Below are 23,492 nucleotides of genomic sequence, written 5' to 3'. Positions count from 1 at the left end.
ATTTCGCATTGTAATCAAGGAAACAAATATTATTTATATACATAGGTCTATTTTTGTTGCCTTAAATCAAATTTGGTTGAAACTTGATATCGTCCGGGTTGACTCTTCAAACGAATGACTTGGTCCTCAGTGCTCTTCAACTTCGTACTTCATTTGGCCTTTTAAACATTTTTTGATTCGAGCGTCACTGATAAGTCTTTTGTAGACGAAACGCGCGTCTGGCGTAAGTGTAAAATTTTATTTCTGGTATCTATGATGAATCTATTTACAACCTCTGGGTCGATGTCACTGCTGGTGGAGATTTATATCCCCGAAGGTAACATCAGCCCAGTAGTCAGCACTTCTGTGTTGACTTGATTTTACATTGATATGTTCATAATAATAAATTAACTGTTAACAAAACTTTAAATGTTTGAAATACTAAGGCTTTTCTATCCCAGGAATAGATTACCTTAGCTGTATTTGGCAAAACTTTTTGGAAATTTTGGTCCTCAATGCCCTTCAACTTTTTACTTTATTTGACCTTTTAAACAATTTTTTGGTTCGAGCATCACTGATGAGTCTTTTGTAGACAAAACGCGCGTCTGGCGGAAGTTCTAATTTTTTTTCCTGGTATCTATGATGAGTTTATTTATCTTTCTCAAAGAAAATAACTCTGTTATTTTGCTTATGTTTATTGCAACAACGATATAAAGGCAAATATGTTATACATAGAAATATATTTTAAAAATATATAGTGCATTTAAAAAAAACCTCACTAAAAATACACATACAAGAAACGAAAAATACATTTTTTTATCGGTCTTCGGTATTTACATAAAGTATAAAAAAAAATATGGATACTAGGAGTTCCTCTTGAAACCAAGTCTTGTCAATTCATCATCACTTCTGAAAAACATAATTGTGAACAGAATCGTAATAATAATGTCAAATCCACTTTGTAAATCATATTGTTATAATAACGATTGAATTTAGTTCTTATGATTTAAACAAATTTAAAGCATTATAAGGTATAGATAAATCCCACAAAACATAATTTGAATATAACTACAAAATCTCTTCCGATCATTTGAGAAGTTGATTTTTCTATTTAATTTTGGTCTTTTTGATTAATTGATTGTTATCTTGGCTTGTACATACTTGTCAGGCCCACATACTTCTATGATGATGGCACTAGACTTACCTTGACTTGCACACAATTGTCAGGACCGCATACTTCTATGATGGTGGCGCCAGACAGTGCTTTGGATTCGTAAGTCTTTATGACCTCATTACCTAAATGCAAGTGTATGATTAGTGATATGTCCATGTCATTTCAAAAAACACTTACAAAGAGTCGTATGTCATTTTTGTCGTGTGAAGTTGAGCAAGCAATGCTCATCCATGATACACCATCTACAATTTCTGAGATAGTCAGATATGTTGCATCCCTCATTATTTCCACCTATCCGGCTAAAGAAAATATTCCGTTTAAACATTTTGCTTTTCTAACAAAACATGATGTTTGTAATAAAAAAGATAAGAAGATGTTGTAAGATGGTCAATAAGTCAGCTCTCCACAACAGACCAAACGACACAAAATTCATCAACTGATGGCTACCGTACGGTCTTCAACAATGGGTTAAACCGAAACCACAAAGTCAGCTATAAAAGTCCTTTTAATAAGAAAGAAAAACAATTCGAGCAAAGAAAATGCGGCTTACAATCATAGAATTTTTTTTGCTGTGCTTATCACATTGTTATGTGGTAAATCCTTTTTATAATTAATTAAAAGTAAAATGACCAGTATTTTACCCACTGCAAATTCATGTGCTTGTCCAAGTCTAAAAACGCTGTCAGTTTGTCATTGAATTATCTTTTTTTTTATTTTCGTTGTTTATTTTTATTGGTATTGATTACATATTTCAAATAAACTGACCAATTATATCACACTTTTCTGTACTCGAGGTGATGAAGAACATATAAAAGTAATGAATGCTCTATCATCTAGATGTTACAGGGGTTTGCTTTAGAAAGGGTCTTTCTTATTACCCATTCCCTAGTCCTTTTATTTGCATATATATAAATAGCTGCGGTCTGATTTTGTGTCTACATTAGTATTAAGATAACTTGATGGTTGAACACGTAATAGTTATAAAAGGAAGTGAAACCTACGTTGTTTGGCATACACAAAGGTCTTTATTGAAGATTTAGAGTATTTGAAGCAAATAAACTGAGATAGAAGTGTTTGAGAACGTAAGAAATCTTTAGTGATGCTTGCAATTTGAAAATTAAGATTTGTAGACACTGTACTGTTTGTTGTTATTCATGTTTGGTTTTTAGCTTGAACTTACTTGGTTCATTAACTTCCCACAGTTTGATAGGTACAGCTTTGTGTCGTGCAACTAAGGCAACTCTCTTGATATCTACAGCAATACACATTTGTGTGGACAGAATCTGTTGAAATGAAATTTATATATGATTTTTACTATTTAAAGTGTAACTAGAACAATCAAAATCATGTTGATATTATACATAAATGAGTTCTAGATATCTTTTGAGAAATAATTGAATAAATTATATATATATTGTGGCTACGCTAACGAATCGTCAATCCGTTCATTACCTACACATGTTTAAGGACCGTCTAGAAATTATGCATGAACATTTACGAATGGTTGGTAAACAGTTTGCAATTTAATAAGATTGAAACGAAAGTTTTTCATAAATGAAGACTTATTACCGTGTCAAAGTATAAGTTGATTGAACGAAAGCCTTTTTCCACTTTTTTATATTGTCCTCCGGTATTGGTAGTATCGATTGTTTCTAAGTCAGCTTCAGTCCCAGACGGCAAAGTTATTTCAAGTATTCCCATAGTACTCTGTCCTACCTTCAACCACCTGTGAACATTAATTATTTTTCTATTTGAGCAATATGAAAGTAATCAGTAATTCTATGTTGGCATATCATTGATATGGATAATATTATGAAATAGCTGTTCACAAAATTATGAATTTTCAAAATACTAAGGATTCTCTACCTCAGGAATAGAGTACCTTAACTTTATATGTTCATTACATTTTTCATTGAAACAATACTTAAAAGTTTGTTGAAGACGTAAAACGCGTCTGGCGTACAAAATCATGGTTTCTGTGGTAAATTCATATATATGTAGAGTAGTAAGTGATGTTTTACTTAAATAAGTAAGTATTTGAAAACGTTATCATAATAAACGTTTAACTTATGTTGGTAGGGAAACGACATTCATACAAAAGACAAAAAATGTATTACCTGAAGCAAGCTTTGAGTTTGAAGCCTTTTGTTGAATCATTAAGTATCGATGTTGTCAAGTAGAATGCAGGGTCTCTTAATTGTTCATTTACATTGAATGAAACTACAGCCTGCAGATATAAGAGATTATTTTGTAGGTTGCATTAACGAATAATTTTAGTTATATATAGGTTTCAACATCTACGAGTGAAAATAAAAGATATTGACATTATAATAACTAGCAGATATTGAGACGAAACACGAAATAATTAGCTATATGAGCAACAAGACGGGTGCCACAGTAGAGCACCTGAGATCACCCCTAGTTTTTGGTGGGGTTCGTGTTGCTTATTCTTTAGTTTTTCTATGTTGTGTTGTGTACTATTGTTTTTCTGTTTGTCTTTTTCATTTTTAGCCATGGCGTTGTCAATATAAAAAAGAAGATGAGGTATGATTGACAATGAGACACATATCCACAAGAGACCAAAATGACACAGACAACAATAAGAAAAACTAATACCGCATAGTCAGTTATAAAAGGCCCGAATATGACAATGTGAAACAATTCAAACGAGAAACTAACGTCCTTATTTATATAAAAAATGAACGAAAAACAAATATGTAACACATAAAGAAACGAGCACCACTGAATTACAGGCTCTTACATAAATAATGTTGCGGGGTACAACATAAGAAAAAACTATAAAGAATCAGTTGAAAAAGGCTTAACTCATCAGATGGACAAAAATACAAGTGTACATCCCGACAACAAAAAGACACTAGGAACAGATCTGAGAGTACTCGCAGTTATCTGACAGCTAGTTCAAAGCCACTAACAACTAATCAAATAATCATGCCTCTAAGACTAAACAGTTATTTCATTTTATTTTCGTTTTATGAGTTTGACTGTCCCTCTAGCTGGTATCTTTCGTCCCTCTTCTGTACAAATATAAAAGGCACATACTACATGCGATCTTACAAAACAATTTAAATTGAAGCATTTATCCCTTTACACACAATCTATCACAAACTATTAACATTAACTGGCATACTAACTCCTACCATACACAATACTTTAATATTATTATTTTTTAAAATTCATTTATGAATTATGAACACCAGTAACTATTTTTGCCTTTATTTACCTCCAACATACACAATCCCGTACAATTTACCTTTATCATACACAATCCTGTTCAATTTACCTCCATCATACACAATCCTGTACAATTGACCCAAACTAGCACACTTACCTCTACCATACACCATCCGCTGCCACTAGCAGTCACTGTTACACTTTTCACAGTGTTGGGAATCTGAAAAAGAAAAAGGAATAAGATAAACATAATTACCTAACTAATTAGACACTAACAGGGGTGGACAGCTAATACAGAATTGACCAGAGGAGGGTAAGCCATTTTATGCTTTTCATGCTTAGATACTTTCTCAATTTGTTCTTTGTTTCAAAAAGCACTGACCAAATTTTATATTATTTTGGGTTGCCTGTCCAATTTTGTCAATATTTAACTAAAACCAACTGATATACACGTGGGAGTTGTTGCCAGCTATAAAACAAAGTTTTACCTACTATTGTCGTCATAAATAAACTCATCATAGATACCAGGATTTAAATTTTATGCCAGACGCACGTTTTGTCTTCAAAAGGCTCAACAGTGAATCTCGAATCACAAAATATTGAAAGGATCAAATAAAGAACAAAGTTGAAGAGCATTGAGGACCAAAAAATTCTAAAACATTTTGCTAAATACAACTAAGGTGATCTATTCCAGAGTTAGAATAGCCATAGTATTTCAAATTGTTAACAGTTAATTTTTAATTATAAACATATCAATGATAACTCAAGTCAACCCAGAAGTGCTGACTACTGGGCTAGTGACACCCTCCGGGAATTATAACTCCACCAGCAGTGGCATCGAATCAGTGGTTGTAAATGAACTCATCATAGATACAAGGATTGCAATTTTATATTTACGCCAGACGCGCGTTACGTCTACAAAAGACTCATCAGTGACGAAATTAAGAATATGGTACTTGTTACCATTTGTTCTGTTAGTTGATAAATTAGATTCTAAGCCCGGTATGAGTTTACGTAGGGATTCATTGGTTTTTATAATTGTTTCTATATATGTTGCATTGTCGTTTGTTTTTTGTTGCACTTATTCTGTTGTTTTGTTGTTTTCCTATTATAGTTGATGTGTTTTCCTCTGTTTTAGTTTGTAACCCGGATATGTTTTCTATCAATCGATTTATGACTTTTGAACAGCGATATACTTCTGTTGCCTTTATTTTCCATCTGAGTACAATGCATAGAACAGGGAGCTCATACATCATCTTCTTATTTTTAATCAGATATCTAAGAATTTGTATGCGAATTTTTTTTTATTGAAATTACCATTTGATAATTTTTCACGGAATTAAAATTAAAAATTATGAATACCAACTAATTCAAGCAAAACTGACCATTGGCAGTTTGTCGGTTGCCTTAAAACCATATAATCCTTCAATCTGTTAAACTTTGCAGAAGTATGGCTTTGAAAACATTTGTATAAACACATGAATGAACATTATAAACACATGAATGAACATTCGTATAAACACATGAATGAATATTTGTACACAACAAAAAAATCCATTATAACTTACATCTTTATTCTGTAACACCAGAGCATTTTGGTTGTTCACATTGAACTTGGCACCTGCAGGCCAGGTCCCACCTTTTGTATTTACAGTCATTTGAAAATTAGGGGCGTAAAGCTTTCCTCCAAGTCCTGACAATGCCTGGACGGCTATCACTGTATCCTGTAAGACATACAGAATTATAATAATGCACCACTTTTGAACAAATGATATACACAAGTTTTTTTTGTAAACTGTTGTTTGTCTTCTCGTTTTTCTCTCGTTAATTTGCCATTTGGTTGTCAGTATGTTGTAAATTGACCAAAGGTAATGATAAATGGTATAATAAAATTATATATTACTTCAATAAATATTACGCTAAGTACATTTGTTATTCATTTTAAATCATGACAAGTCTAAAGAAAATGAGCATAAAAATGAAGAAACAAAAATAACAGCTACAATACCTTTTAGTTTAATTTAAACATATTTATTTATAGTGGATTGGGAAACATGTTTTGCAACTTATATTAATCCCTTTCCACTTTACGGGTGCGAGTGCTGCCTTGTAGCGGCATTAGCCTGCTCTTTTTTGAAATCTACAAGAGTGTCTTTAACGTGCAAGAGATGTGGCTCTCTCTTAACACGGGTAAGTCATTTATAGTCCCCTTCCGACGGACTATCATCGTTTCCTCAATACTATACTCGCAAATGGTAATTCCTTTTGCATCTGTAGGTGAATTACTAAGGCTTTTCTACCTCAGGCATAGATCACCTTAGCTGTATTTGGCAAAACTTTTAGGAATTTTGATTCTCAATGCTCTTCAATAAAAGAGGGAGGTTTGGCATGCCACCAAACCAGGTTCAACCTACCATTTTTTCCTTTAAAAATGTCCTGTACCAAGTCAGGAATATGGCCATTGTTATATTATAGTTCGTTTCTGTGTGTGTTACATTTTAACGTTGTGTTTCCGTTGTGTCGTTTGTTTTCTCTTATTTTTGAGTGTGAATTCACATACTAAAGACGTGTCACGGTTCTTATCTATCCCAAATTCGTGTATTTGGTTTCGATGTTATATTTGTTATTCTCAAAGGATTTTGTCTAATGCTTAGTCCGGTTCTGTGTTTGTGTATGTGTGTGTGTGTTACATTTTAATGTTGTGTCGTTGTTCTCTTATATTTAATGTGTTTCCCTCAGTTTTAGTTTGTTATCCCGATTTTGTTTTTTGTCCATGGATTTATGAGTTTTGAACAGCGGTATACTACTGTTGCCTTTATTCAACTTCGTACTTTATTTGGCCTTTTTAACTTTTTTGGATTCGAGCGTCACTGATGAGTCTTTTGTAAACGAAACGCGCGTCTGGCGTATATACTAAATTTAGTCCTGGTATCTATGATGAGTTTATTGATATATTTGCATAAGTATGATTATATCACAATAGATTACCTGTGTAGAAATAAATCCACCACTTGGATTTCTTTGTCTAGCCAACCATTTTAACACACGAATGCCATTAGTTGTATCATCCCTCAGGTTGTAACCTAACAGTACGTATGACGTAAGTTCTACATCTAAAGCTCTGACGTTATTACGTGGTGACCTCCATGATTTCCAAGGTTGTATCCTATCTGATTGGGTGTCAGGTAATATCCAATATTTTTCACCATCTTAAAATTAATAAATAATGTATAAATAATAAGGTAACTCCATTAATTATACATATGAAAGAATTATAAAAAATATAGACATATTCACAATATCTGACAAACTTGATACTCAACCTTTTACCTTTTCACTTTACTTGTTTTGTCGATTACTTCCAGCGATTAGAAATGTTCTGTTAAATCACTGTTGGTTTGGTATTTTACACCCTGTTCACCCAAAGTCAGAGTGACTTGTTATAAGTCTCTACAAATTGTATGTATACGGTGTCGAATACAATTTGAGTTTGGATAATACATATTCTACTAGGTTTGTAAAAGATAGATGAAACTTTGCAACATCTTTCGAAGATACCGCTGATGTAATTTTTAACGGCAAACGTTCTCTTTCTATCTGAAGTTATACTTTTCATGTGGCTTTTTGGCTATTCACTTCATCGACCGACTTTTCAAATCCTATATATTGGATTGATTTTAATTTGCTTTCTTTTCTGAAATTGATTGTAACGGTGACAATTTGACTTTAATCAAACAACAGTCAGCACAATCATAAACATAATTATATCTCAAAAAAGTATTTAGATACTTCAGTTATTTCAATTTGTCCTAAATGATGTGGCTTTAAGCAATTTTTTGGTCTTCAAACGGACTTAATAAAAGAGTTAAATCAATAACATTAGTCAGCTATTAAAGACACAAAATGAACAGATATAAAACTATTAAAACAAATAAAATTCAACGTCATAATTTATGACAAGACAATACACTTAGAACAAACACAAGAGACACCCATCAATGACAACCACAGAATTACAGAAGTTCACATTGTCATTATGTAATAAACAGAATTTGTTAAGAATGTGAAAGCAATATAAACAATATCTACATTGCTTAATTATTTTAAAAATAACATACACAAATAGAGGAATGAGAATGTTTCAAGTATTTGAACATTTATATCAACATCCTAATTTTCATGAAAATTTAAATACGTTTAAAAACCAACACATTAGGATATTGCAATGAATTACAGTTCATAAAACTGTACAATATAATACTCATTACCAGTGGTGTTTGATTTCTTCTCAATTTCTCTTAGAATGGCATCAGTTGAAGAATGCTTAACCAATGACAAGGCGTAAAATGATATAGCAAGTTCGTACAAGTTATCCATTGACACAGGTGCTCCCTTTGCAGTATAATCTGTTGCTTTCTGGATAGCAGTAGTAACTTGTTGCTTAATCTGAAATCCCAATGAATGATTAGTCGTATAAATTTATTAAAATATTTTTCTTTCTTTCTTTTTGTATATTTTCTTCTCCAACAACTTGAAATATCCTAGAAACAAATTAGTCATCTTTGGTCGAAATCAGATCACTTACCCTTATTTAAAATTATCCAATGTACTAGACAAACATACATAGAAGTACATCCTATAATATATATATATATATTTATTTATGATATTAAAATAACGAGGCCAAATGTGTTAGCCGGCAAGGGGTGAACACGACGAATGAAATAATTCACCTTTATTTATGATGAATATAGGACAATGGTGTTGATTAAATAAATACACTATTTCAGGCATCTTTGTTTTTCCCCATTATAAACATTACCAATAATAACTAATTTCCGGGTCGAATCCGATACCGATACGAATAGTATGTTGCCTGTTACATGTGTTACCTATTATATAATTTGTACCTTCCACATCTGTCAGGCGCACCACCAACCTGTGTATTTGAGATTAACTATAGCCACTGGTCATAATCACACCTAAATTTCCATATAATTGATATTACCAAAAATTAATAAGTAACAGGTCGACGGGTTCAAACAGAACAATTTTGAAAGCAGAAAAACACGTGCATCTTATAATCAGCATGACTTTATCAGATTACAACACAAATTCTAAAAATTCAGGGTAAAAATAGGGTTTATACATAATTAGATACTATAATTCAGTAACCGACCAGCTATGTCGCTGATATGTTCTAATTCATACATAAGACAATATATATAAAAAAGATAATAACGGACTCAATTCATCTCATTTACAAGCGCTTTCACTGCATTTATAGATCTTCAGGCAATCTGAGTCAAATTTAAGGGACTTTTACTGTATTGTGAATTTGGGTTATAATGAGGGGTAACTAACCTGTGGAGATACTTGATCATTAGCTCTTGCTTCGTGTAGTGCGATCAGTACAAATGCTGTAAGGCTTCTTTTACTGGAAACGGAACCTCCCTGAAATATCAACACACAAATAAATTCTGTGTGACGTAACATTCTATCAAACACGCGACTCTCCACTCGAGTTGATGTGAATATTTCATTTTTTTTTTATCGGTTACTTATTATAGGTTGCTGTTGACGATGTCGTCTTAATTGGTTGTTGCCACATTCGCCCTAAAATTAACGAATTATTTTTATGTAAAACCTATTCTTTTTCTAACGTCCCCTTTTGTAATTTAAGCATTTGGATGGAGAGTTGTCTCCTTGGCACTCATACCACATCTTCCTATATCTATTGTAATCAGTTTAATATTTTTCAAATATATGCTTTGACAATGAGCAAGTACAGAATGATACTGACCTGCATTTCCTTATGAATAACAATCCCCAGTTCATTGAATGCCCCTGATGGATCCTGTTGTCTTATAAGCCATTGGATAGCCTTTGTCATCACGTTAATGTCGATAAAAGTCAAGCCTGATGCTTGAGCAAAGGATTTGACTACAAATGCGGTTAACCTGGAAACAAAAGGACGTCAATTGTATTACAAAAATAAGCTGTAATTAAACTTCTGTTGTTGGTCGGTTTTACATGTGGCAAAATGACATGAAATCATCATGGCATAAGTTTAACTGTCAACATCACGAATGGGTTAAATACGATGTACGTGTTCCAAGACGATAGCTATGTGTTTCCGGGGTCTTAGAAAAAAAAACAAGACTATAATTGAGACTGAGTATGGATTTGAGATGCAAAACCAAAGACGACCACCCTAGTCATGTCCCATTTGGAGTTCCCCTTAGTTTTTTGTAAAAGGTTTGCTGTTTGCAAGGATGTCCTTTTTCCCTTAAATGGAACCTATCTAATTACACTTATCATTGGATTTGTACTTGCATGACTAACACGACGGATGTCACGTGTTGATCTGCTACGGAGAACTTTTGGTTTTGATGGGGTTCGTATAACTCAGTCTTTATTTTTTTCTGTTGTGTTTTTTATACTGTGTTTTTTTTTGGTCTTTTCCTTATTTGCCATGGCGTTGTCAGTTTATTTTTGATTTATGAACTCAAAGCTCCTTTTGTTATCTTTCGCTTTCCTTTATCATAACATTTTCTTTGTAATCGAATAATAGTTACATGTGGGTTGACCATTTCGAAAGTTCTTGATTTTATTTACAATTAATCTACAATTTTCATTTTCTCATTATGATTTTTATGACAAAAAACCTTAAATATCCTCTCATTTCAATATAACACGGAAATACAAATAGTTCGGAGATCTTTTTTAAAAGTCTTGATTGGAAAACTATATATCTTATCAGCTCATGGAGCAGCAGTTATATTGATGTATGTCTATGACGTTGAACTGTTTAACAATATTATGTCATATGACAAAACCATATAATATTGAGGAGTTGTGGAAAACGTTCGAGAGGAGAAACCTAATAAAACCAGAATCGAAGAGTCGTCCAAGAGTTTTCTGTGTCAAACCTATTATAAAACATAATGATATCGAGGAGTTATCATATTGTCTGAAAATACAACCCCCCCCCCAAAAGAAAAGAAAGATAAAATTAAACCTTACCAGGTAGATCCACTCTTATCGTTTGTTCCAAACGCACTGAAAGAACCATCGTTATGTACAAATGAAAGTTCCCTTTGATAACCTAAAAAAGTTCTTTATATTCAATTGAAATTGTAAATGATTAAATGAAATACATGGTTGATTCAAAGAGGCTGTATAGAATGTAAAATAATATTATTTGATTCGACCTATCATGATTTTTTTTTATGACACTTGTATGAAAACAACTCTTAATTTCCGAAGTGTCTAACCATCTGACTGAAAAACATATTTGGTAGTTAAAAATATTTTTGAGTAAAAGTTTGAAAATCAAACTCATCATACTTTTCACAAGTATTATAAACTGAGAATCGGTTCAATTTAGTTTCATAAATGAATGGCCAACGTAGATAAAAATATCTCGATTTTTATGATTATACCATATCTTGTAAAAACACCACTCGGATTTAAATCAAATAATTTCTGAACCTGACATTATCACTATGCTTGATTGACAATATAAATGTATTTGTTACGTTTGGCAGACTTGTTTGTTTTCTATCTCCATTGGAACTAATTGTTTTCCTTCTTCCTAACGTACTTGTTCTTTTACTCGTTTGAGACAGAGAGTGGCTGTCGTTCATTAATGGCTTTCATATGTGTTTCTCATTAATCGTTTTGTAACAAATAAGGCCGTTAGTTTTCTTGATTGAATTATTTCAGATTTTTTCAATTCTGGATCTTTTATTGCCGATAACTGTATTGTTGTTTCTCATTTTTGAAGGCAGTATTGTTGCCTATAACTACTAACAATCACTTCATTTGAACTTTGGTGAATAGTTGTCCCATTTTATTTTTGTTTTTATACAGGAGCTTCTTACGGAGAATGATAAGTTAGTACTATTTTTTGTCTTTACTCTAAGTAGATGAAGTATGATTCAAAGTTTGGTGACTATGTTGAACGCATCTGTTCTATCGAACTTGAAATCTAGGTAACCACATAAACAGTTAAGTCATCCCCTAATATAGGATTGTAGACATTTGTAATGGCAGTCGATTGAGAACTATATTTTACGACTAAAAGGTTGAGGTCAGCTTTCCAAATGAGGAAGTTTTATTTTCTCTGAAGCAACACTCCACCAGCACCAGCATAAGACACATATAGAAGTATATAGACTCAAGTTAAAACGTATGTTTCAATGATTATTTCCCTCCCTGATTGAAGGTATCTGCATACAAGGAAGATATAAAACCAAGAGATCCGAGTGGAAATTTTGTTTTGGATTTTCAAGTACTTTAGCCTCTTGTTATGGTATTGTAATTATTATGTTTATTTATGTTGGCCTAATTTGTGTTGTATGGCCTGATAGTTGTTTACCAAATAATCTTATAACTGTGCAGTTTAGGAATCACTGGAACAATCACAGAATGATTGGAACTTTCTAGAATGATCCTTATAAAAGATGCGTAATTTAAACTTCTACGTTATTCCAGAAACTTCCGTTGTAACTTTCCAGGATTTTCCACAATGTTCCATTATAGAGTGTTCCAGAATTTTCCATGACAACACTATATATACAGACACTAAAGTTAAACTCTAATAATTAAACTTGGACATAGACATTGATAGACATTAGTATTCACAGCATTTGGATTGACACTTTTATTCTACAAACAACATCATACTGGATTGTGACATTAGTAGTGAACGTAATATTCAAATTGGATTCCGAAAGATTTCTGGATACAGATAAAGATAACAGATTGGACTCATATTTTGACAGTTAAGTTAACAGTAATATTTGTGTAATACCTTTTGTAAACTTTTGTATATTAAATATTGTTAAATTTTACTATTGATTTGTGTCTTTTGTTGGCTACAATTTAAAGGCGATTTCTGGCCGTAACAGAAATTGGGGGCTCGTCCGGGAGACTGAATTGTCTTATTCAAAATTTGTTTAGTAATTTTTATTATAATTAGCCAACAAAATTCTACAAAATGGCATTTGATGCCGGTAAATTTTTGAAAACGCCAGACCTGGAGGGGTTTGATAATTTAAAGAAAGAGGAATTAGTGTTGCTTGCTAAACATCTGAAATTAATTTTAAAGTATCTATGAGAAAACAAATTATAAAAAATTTGGTTATAGACAAATTAGTTGACGCAGAAATTTTAGGTGAAGAGGCTCTTGAACTTAAGGTCGAAAATGTAGATGCCTTTAAATTAAAACAGCTTGAATTAGAACATGAACTTAAATTAAAAGAACTGGAAATGAAGGAGATGGAGAAAATAAAAGTAAAAGAACTTGAAATGAAGGAAAGATTGGAAATGGATAAAAAGGAAAAAGAAGATGAATTTAAATTAAAAGAACTTGAAATGAAGTTAAAAGAACTTGAAATGAAGGAAAGGCTAGAGATGGAGAAAATGAAAATTGAAATGGTCAAGGAAGAAAGCAACACTAAAGTCCAGTCGAAATCAGATTATTTTGATGCAGCAAAAAATATACGTTTGGTTCCGAAATTTTGTGAAAAAACAGTTGATAAATATTTTCCACAGTTTGAGAAAATTGCAAATAATTTGAAATGGCCGAAACCATATTGGACTACGATGCTGCAAAGTGTTTTTGAGGGTAAGGCAGCTGAAATATACTCCGCACTTCCATCAGAAAAAAGTTCTGATTATGATATGGTAAAACAGGAGGTTTTGAAAGCTTATGAACTAGTACCAGAAGCATATAGACAGAAATTTAGATCTTATAAAAAGTTTGATTCACAAACATATGTGGAATTTGCTCGGGAAAAAGAAGATCTATTTGATAAATGGCTTACTTCAAAGAAAACAGATAACAATTTTGATAACCTAAGACAATTGATTTTATTAGAAGAGTTCAAACAATGTGTTCATTTAGACTTAAAAACACATTTAGACGACAAAACTGTTGGGACAATACATGATGCAGCTGTAATTTCAGATAATTATACCCTTTCACATAAAAGAAGTTTCAAGGGTCAAAATGTTAATACTCCAAGTGGAAATTACAAAAACCAAAGCACTGAGCGTACTGATAGTAAGCCTGTTCCACAGAATAAGAGTCAGTCCAGTTATAATATGTCTAGTCCAAAATTTGATACTTTTGAGAAGAAGTCACTGACTTGTGCTTATTGCAAGAAGATTGGTCACCTGATGGCTGATTGTTTTAGACTCCAGAAGAAGAATGAACGAGATAATAAGCCGAAGACCAGTGCTTGTACGACACCTTATATTACCAGTACATTGGAATGCCCTGCGCGTCAGGCTTTTAAGTCCAGTTTTTGTGATTATATGGAGGAATATAAACCCTTTATGTCTGATGGGTTTGTTGCTATTGTTGATGATACCACTCTTCAGCCTATTAAGATTTTACGGGACACTGGAGCTTCTCAGTCTTTATTGTTAGAAGGTGTGTTGCCTTTGTCCGAGAAGACTTCTGTTGGTGCCTCCGTTTTGTTACAAGGTGTAGAGTTAGGTTGTATAGATGTTCCTCTCCATCGTATTTATCTGAAGTCAGATTTAATAACTGGACCAGTTGTTGTAGGTGTTCGTCCTAATCTCCCTGTAGAGGGTGTTACATTATTGCTAGGAAATGATCTAGCTAGGAACAAAGTGGTTGCTGAACCAATTGTTACCAGTGAACCAGTGGTGGATGTTAAATCACCTGAAGATGATGCTGAATTGTATCCAGCTTGTGTTGTTACTAGGGCGATGGCTAGAAAACAACAAAATGAGAATTTGCAAGAAGACAAGTTTGATTACATGGACCTTTCTGACACTTTTATAGCTGATATTGAAGATCCTGGTAACTCAGAAAAGGCTATTATAAAACCACCTAGTGTTAACAAAAATGTTATTATGCCATGGCCAGATGTAAACAGCCATTCATTAGACCGAAATAATTTACTCGAAGAACAACATAAAGACCCTGAGGTTCTTCAGCTCAACCAGCGGGCTCAAACACAGGAGGAAGCAGACAAAGTGGCCGAATGCTTTTACCATCAGGACGGCATTTTAATGAGGAAGTGGAGGCCTCCTGATGCTACCCCAGAGGAGGAATGGAGAGTGGTGTACCAAGTGGTGGTGCCTAAAGTTTATAGGCAAGAAATTATTGGTCTTGCCCATGACACCCCCTTGGCTGGACACTTAGGTATAAGGAAGACTTGCCTTAAGATCTTGCAGCACTTCTACTGGCCCAGACTTCGAAATGATGTCGCAGAATACTGCAAATCATGCCATATATGCCAGGTTGTTGGTAAGCCTAACCAGAAAATACCACCAGCACCACTTCTGCCTATTCCAGCCTTTGACGAACCTTTCAGCAGAATTCTAATTGACTGCGTTGGACCTTTACCAAAGACCAAAACTGGAAATGCGTATTTATTGACAATCATGTGTACATCCACACGCTTTCCTGAGGCTATTCCGTTAAGAAATATCAAGACACCTACTATTGTCAAAGCTCTTATCAAATTTTTCACGTTAGTAGGACTTCCTAAGTCTATACAGTCCGACCAGGGATCAAATTTCATGTCAGGTCTATTTCAGCAAGTCGTGTACCAGTTAGGGATTGCTCAGTATAGATCAAGTGCGTACCATCCAGAATCTCAAGGTGCCTTAGAACGTTTTCATCAAACATTGAAGAACATGATTAGAACTTTTTGTCTTCAATTTGACAGAGACTGGGATGATGGAGTTCACTTTCTACTTTTTGCAGTTCGAGAGGCTGTTCAAGAATCCCTTGGATTTAGTCCCTTTGAATTGGTATTTGGCCATACTGTAAGGGGACCGTTAAAATTGATTAAGGAAAAATGGCTAACTGAACATACTGACTTGAATCTTTTAGACTATGTATCTAGATTTAAAGAAAAATTGTATACTGCTTGTCAAATTGCTCAGAAAAACTTAAAAAATGTACAGAACAAGATGAAAATATGGTATGATAAAGATGTCAGGGACAGAGTTTTTGAGCCTGGTGATAGGGTACTTGTATTTTTGCCAGTTCCTGGACATCCTTTACAGGCTAAATATTGTGGTCCTTATACAATAGAGAGTAAAATCAATGATTTGAATTATATTGTAAAAACTCCAGGTCGGCGTAAACAAAACAGAGTGTGTCATATTAATATGTTAAAACCATATTTTGAGCGTACTAATGAATGTGATAGTAAACCAGTTGCCACTTTAGGCATGGTTAAATTTGAGAACAATCATGACAAACCAGATGTAATTGAACCACCTTTTAGTTCTAAAACTATGGAAGAGACAGTTAGATTGAAAAATTCTGAAATTTTATCAAATTTAGACTTAAAACTTGCACATCTGTCTTTTGATCGTAGAGAAGAAATAAAAACTTTGGTATTTTCTTTTAAAAATCTTTTTCCAGATGTGCCAAACAAAACCACTGCTGTTTGTCATGATGTTGATGTAGGAGATGCTTCTCCAATTAAGCAACATCCTTACAGGCTTAATCCACTCAAACTTGAAGCTATGAGAAAAGAAATTAAATATATGCTTGACAATGATATTATTGAGCCGAGTAACAGTGAATGGAGCTCTCCTTGTCTCCTTGTGCCAAAACCAGATAAAACCTTTCGTTTCGTGACTGATTTCAGAAAAGTAAATTCAGTCTCAAAATCTGATTCCTATCCGATTCCAAGGATAGACGATTGTATTGACAACATTGGTCAAGCAAAATTTGTGAGCAAATTTGATTTGTTGAAAGGTTATTGGCAAGTTCCACTGACACAGAGAGCTCGTGAAATATCAGCTTTTGTTACACCAGATGGCTTATTTCAATATACTGTAATGCCATTTGGCATGAAAAGTGCTCCAGCTACATTTCAAAGAATGATCAATAATGTTATAAAAGATTTAGACTGTTGTTATGCTTATATTGATGATCTTATTGTATGTAGTGATAGCTGGGAACAACATTTAACACATTTGTATGATACTTTTGATAGATTGTCACATTCAAATTTGACTGTTAATCTTGGTAAAAGTGAATTTTGTCAGGCCACTGTTGATTATTTAGGGCATACAGTTGGCCAAGGTCAAGTAAAACCTATTATGGCTAAAGTGGAAGCTATTTCCAAATTTCCACCTCCTACAAATAGAAAACAACTTATGAGATATTTAGGCATGATTGGATTTTACAGAAAATTTTGTTCAAATTTTGCTACTGTGGTTCAACCATTGACTCATCTTTTACGAAAAGATTCTAAATTTATCTGGAGTGAAAATTGTCAAGACGCTTTTGAAAATAGCAAATCACTTTTAATTAATAGTCCAGTTCTGATTACTCCAGACTTTGAAAAACAATTTAAACTTGCCGTTGATGCAAGCGATGTAGGAATTGGAGCTGTTTTATATCAAGAGACAGATGATAATGTTGAAAAACCTATATCATATTTTTCTAAGAAATTAGATAAACATCAGAAAAATTATTCAACTATTGAAAAAGAGTGTTTTGCAATGTTGTCAGCACTTCAACATTTTGATGTATATTTGAATCCCACTGTATATCCTATTCTTGTTTATACTGATCATAATCCTCTCACCTTCATGCATAAAATGAGAAACAAGAATCAGAGGTTGACTAGGTGGAGTTTATTGTTACAGGAATATGATGTAATTGTAAAACATATTAAGGGTAAAGATAATGTAATAGCTGATGCTTTATCTAGAGCTTATTAAATCACTTTGTATATATTATGTATTTTTGTTCATATTATTCATGATAAGTTTTTGTTACACTAAAACTTCTTTTAAGGGGGGAGGTGTTATGGTATTGTAATTATTATGTTTATTTATGTTGGCCTAATTTGTGTTGTATGGCCTGATAGTTGTTTACCAAATAATCTTATAACTGTGCAGTTTAGGAATCACTGGAACAATCACAGAATGATTGGAACTTTCTAGAATGATCCTTATAAAAGATGCGTAATTTAAACTTCTACGTTATTCCAGAAACTTCCGTTGTAACTTTCCAGGATTTTCCACAATGTTCCATTATAGAGTGTTCCAGAATTTTCCATGACAACACTATATATACAGACACTAAAGTTAAACTCTAATAATTAAACTTGGACATAGACATTGATAGACATTAGTATTCACAGCATTTGGATTGACACTTTTATTCTACAAACAACATCATACTGGATTGTGACATTAGTAGTGAACGTAATATTCAAATTGGATTCCGAAAGATTTCTGGATACAGATAAACATAACAGATTGGACTCATATTTTGACAGTTAAGTTAACAGTAATATTTGTGTAATACCTTTTGTAAACTTTTGTATATTAAATATTGTTAAATTTTACTATTGATTTGTGTCTTTTGTTGGCTACAATTTAAAGGCGATTTCTGGCCGTAACACTCTAGCACCTGAAGATACATTATTTGTCAATCGGAGCGTCAACCTTTGTAACGTTAATATTCTTTTAGTCATCCTTTTGAAAATTTCAAAGATGCCTTTATATTGACCGTTATGGTATATTTATTTCATAGATAGCGACAGATATATTAATTAGGTCGTAATCATAATCCATCCCTTTCAGTACATGAGAAATAACCTTTATCAGACTTATCACCAAATGTGAACGTCATCAAGACGACGGATACAACATGTGAATAGGATCTGAGATAACTTCCAATTTTTTTTATAGGATTCATGTCATCAGTCTGATGTTTTCTTATTATGCTTTGTAGAATGTTGTCTGTCGTTTGGTGGAGTTCTTTGTAGAATGTTGTCTGTCGTTTGGTGATGTTTTTATATCACGTATTCTGATGAGTTTGAATATCCGTTAGCTATCTTCCACCTGTTTAATAATTATCTGCATATCATCAAAAGTTTTTTTTATAAAAGTATACACAATGACCGATGATTAGAAACGTTATACTACCTCCTTCTAGAAATTTAGCTGTCTTCTTCTTTATTTCTTCTGTAAGTCGGCCAGTTGCTTTCAGATAAGCACTAACGTAAACATTTGGTGTAAAACTTATCATATTTTGTTCTCCACTTCCTGATGAAGTCTGAAGGAGATCTCCCAATCCTGCCAATGTTGCCCCCAGTAAATCTCCTGACAAAATAAGAGTGAACGTCATTATCATACTTAATATAGTGATACAACAATTAATAAACAAAAAAGACTACATTTGTTTTGTCAACAGGTGGTAGCTTGTACAGTTTACATCTGTGTCCTAAAGTTGCATGATTAATGGGCAGTCTTACCAAATCTTCTCATTCTAATGTAGAGTAAATCAAATTTGAAAGATAAAAAAAATGTCTTTCTCAATATATTTACTGATGCCGCGTTCTCCTTGCTGAACTGTGATGTCGATAGACAACTCCATGAGTGCGTGACTATTAACATTACAAATATATTCAGAAACTAGGAGAACAATTAGAAAAAAATCTTACTTATATTTTTCTATTACCTACCATAACCGTGTTTATTCTGTTATTTAGAAACCTGTTTTACAGCTTATAGATATAGGAATATGTAGTATGAGTGTCAATGAGACAATTTCGATCTAAGTCACACTTTATCTAATAGATAGTTGAAATACAATTATTACGTCATAGTACAATGGAACAATTTTTCCTTAGTTGATAACTTTGTTAAATCAATTGGCTCTTTAAATGATATGGTTTCAGTTATTCTTCCTTTCAGAAAATTAAATTTGAAATTACAGTAAATGTCAAATTAAACAACACTTACAATTATCTTGATGATATTTTTTAAAGATTTTTTTTAAAGATACTGCCGAAATTTACCCAAAAGAAATTTACTTAAATCAAGTGAAAGCGATAATACCTGTCCTTTTCTAGATTAAGATATTTAAGTTTTGCACTTTAAACTCCACACTACAAATTTACGACAAAAGAGACGATTTTTCGTTTCCTATTGTTAATTTTCCTTTTTTTGGGATATAGATGTTCCTTTGGCACCATCATAAGATGTTTATATTTCACGAGTCGTTCGCTGTGCCCGTGTCTCTTGTGACGTTTTAGATTTAAAAGAACGTTATCTATGAATTACTGGAAAATTATCAATTCAGGCATCACAAATTACTTAACACCTTTACTAATTTCTTCAATAGATTAAAAGATTCGGTTTTGAAGCATGGTTGTACTTGTACAAATCGTATTCTAAACGGGAAAGCACTTTCTCATTTTTACGGAGATGTTGATTACCGTTCACCATGCGATATGGGCTTTGCTCATTGTTGAAGGTCGTACAATGACATGCGGTTGTTAATTTCGGTGTCCTTCATAATCACATAAACACATCTTCTTTTTCATATACAAAAAAGTTAAATCACGTCGAACGATATGGTATAGATATATATATAACTATGTACAAAGTAAAGAAATATACATTAATAATTATAATCCTGGTACCTTTGATAACTATAAATAACGTATTATAATCCTGGTACCTTTGATAACTATTAATAACGTATCATAATCCTGGTACCTTTGATAACTATTAATAACGTATTATAATCCTGGTACCTTTGATAACTATTAATAACGTATTATAATCCTGGTACCTTTGATAACTATTAATAACGTATTATAATCCTGGTACCTCTGATAACTATTAATAACATATTATAATCCTGGTACCTTTGATAACTATTAATAACGTATTATAATCCTGGTACCTTTGATAACTATCAATAACGTTTTATAATCCTGGTACTTTTGATAACTATAAATAACGTATTATAATCCTGGTACCTTTGATAACTATTAATAGCGTATCATAATCCTGGTACCTTTGATAACTATTAATAACGTATTATAATCCTGGTACCTTTGATAACTATTAATAACGTATTATAATCCTGGTACCTTTGATAACTATCAATAACGTATTATAATCCTGGTACCTTTGATAACTATAAATAACGTATTATAATCCTGGTACCTTTGATAACTATTAATAACGTATTCAAACTCACCGATAACTTGTATCTTAATAAACTCTGAATCGTTCACAAGATTTGGAGGGAATGACAGAGGTATGTTATCTGTAAAACTTCTTTTTTGTCGAAGGTCAATAAGTAATAATACGTTATAGCTTTGTTTTGAACCTTCTGCCTACAATATATTTGAAAGAAAATTTTCAATTGACATGCTCTGTCTATTTAAATTCATATCATTAATGTGTATATCTTAACACAAACTCCCATATATTGACGCTTCAGAGAAAGTAAAGAAGAGGGGAACTATGAAAATACAATACGAAATATCGAAAGATACTACCTTCAACAATAATACAATATAGTAAAAAGTAAAATCACAAAAATACTGAACTCAGAAGAAAATCAAATCGGAAAGTCTTTTATCATGGCAAAATTCAAATGACAAAACACATGAAAAACTAATGGACAACAACTGTCGTATTCCTGACTTGGTACAGGCATTTTCAAACTTAGAAAATAGTGGATTAGTAATGTACCTGACATTAAAATCTGAAACAATTCAAACTAGAAAACCAACGGCCTTATTAATAACAAATAAATGTGCCTGGCATTAAAACCTGAAACAATTCAAACTAGAAAACCAACGGCCTTATTAATAACAAATAAATGTGCCTGGCATTAAAACCTGAAACAATTCAAACTAGAAAACCAAAGGCCTTATTGATAACAAATAAATGTAAGACAAGTAGTTATGACAGATATGAAACAATGACAACAACTGAACTACAGGCTCCTGACTTGGGACAGGAACATAGACAATGTGATTTGACATCTTTGTGCACGATAACCCTCGCATAAGCCTGGAATTGTGTTGCAGCTCTTGAAACACTGTTTAAAGCTCATGACAACTTATCAGATAAATCAGTATCTCCCGGAATAAAGCATCAATCAATTCTCTACCAAGATGTTAAGTGTAAATACGTCATAAAAATAGTATAATTCTTATTGGAGTTTTAAAGTGGTGTTTAGTGTTATTAATATCGCATACCAAACAGGCCCATAATGTCATAGAAGGTTGTTAAATTCACGCAAATCAAATTTGTGTTTTGTTTATCGTATGTCAGTATATGAGACTACCAATACAACTTAAATTCATCATTTGAAAATTATTATTTCAATTGAGAAACGATGTATTTGGAAAGTTTTCTTTTTTATTTGCCTATCTGTAGTTTTCTTTATTATATTTATTAATAAGGTTAAATGTGCACATTAAGATATCTTTTTATGAAGTGTTAACAAGGCCGTCTTCTAAATAAAAATTAAAATTGAGTCAAAAGTGTGTCGTCATAATTAAAATTGTAACTTCAAGAGAGGGACGAAAGATACCATAGGGGCAGTCAAACTTATAAATGGAAAATAAAATGACAACGAAAAGCTTTTGAGACAAAAATTAAAATTACTCCTTGTGTTGCTCACTATGAAATTAATAAAACCATATAAAAATAATATGTTTCAGTTCTTGTATAAATCTTGAAACAGATGGATTTATAGAACGTTCATGTTTCATGAAATCAAATCCGCTGAAATTTTTAACGTGTCTTCATAAGTCCGCTTCGAACGAAGTTTTTTCTTAAAATGTACTGTACCAAGTCAGGAATATGGCAGTTGATATCAAGTACTAAGTTTCTATGTATGCTGGCGGTTTGTTTTGTAGAATTTAAGTGTTTTTGTTATTCCGTTGTTTTCCTATATAAATAATGTCTTTTCCTCGGTTTCGGTTTGAGACACGGATTTGTTTTTGCTTAATCGATTTATGACTATTTTGAAACAGTATATAGTGTTTATTCCTAGTGCTCAGTGAAAAAGGTTGACAAATATAAGGCATACTGTATGATTAAATGAGTATACAGCAAAGCATGAAAAAGTTATTTCTGAAATATATCTTAATCAAACCCGGAATAGGGAAAACCAAATTGTAAACAATCCGACATAAAAATGTTAAACGGGCAAACTTACCTCAATGAGAAATTCCCGTTCAACAGCATCTGAACCTTGTGTAGATCTAGCAGTTCCCTTCAGTAATATTTTTCCAAGAGAAGTTGGTTTGATAGGAAAATACACAGAATTAACACTGTCTTTCTTTACAAGCACCGGCTGACAAAAAAA

At 32.6% G+C, this 23,492-nt stretch overlaps 1 protein-coding gene across 1 annotated transcript in view; it reads right to left on the bottom strand.

The window, feature by feature from the left end:
- Positions 1-658: 658 nt before the first annotated feature.
- The window catches only part of LOC143066911 (CD109 antigen-like), a 53,593-nt gene continuing 30,759 nt past the window's right edge, over positions 659-23,492 (bottom strand). The window contains exons 23-37 of the mRNA XM_076239751.1: positions 23,343-23,480; positions 21,363-21,501; positions 19,295-19,471; positions 11,372-11,453; positions 10,149-10,305; positions 9,710-9,799; positions 8,614-8,791; positions 7,334-7,554; positions 5,914-6,069; positions 4,503-4,565; positions 3,271-3,380; positions 2,723-2,879; positions 2,334-2,436; positions 1,184-1,275; positions 659-888 (exon numbers count right to left, since the gene is read on the bottom strand). Coding sequence (XP_076095866.1) covers positions 883-888; positions 1,184-1,275; positions 2,334-2,436; positions 2,723-2,879; positions 3,271-3,380; positions 4,503-4,565; positions 5,914-6,069; positions 7,334-7,554; positions 8,614-8,791; positions 9,710-9,799; positions 10,149-10,305; positions 11,372-11,453; positions 19,295-19,471; positions 21,363-21,501; positions 23,343-23,480 — 1,869 coding nt within the window. The 3' untranslated portion in view covers positions 659-882. The remainder of the gene's footprint in view (positions 889-1,183; positions 1,276-2,333; positions 2,437-2,722; positions 2,880-3,270; positions 3,381-4,502; positions 4,566-5,913; positions 6,070-7,333; positions 7,555-8,613; positions 8,792-9,709; positions 9,800-10,148; positions 10,306-11,371; positions 11,454-19,294; positions 19,472-21,362; positions 21,502-23,342; positions 23,481-23,492) is intronic.

Source organism: Mytilus galloprovincialis, chromosome 3, assembly GCF_965363235.1.
Source record: "Mytilus galloprovincialis chromosome 3, xbMytGall1.hap1.1, whole genome shotgun sequence".
In the NCBI taxonomy this organism is placed as follows: domain Eukaryota; kingdom Metazoa; phylum Mollusca; class Bivalvia; order Mytilida; family Mytilidae; genus Mytilus; species Mytilus galloprovincialis.
The sequence above is the reverse complement of the archived record's forward strand: the minus strand, read 5'-3'. Positions and strand labels throughout refer to the sequence as shown.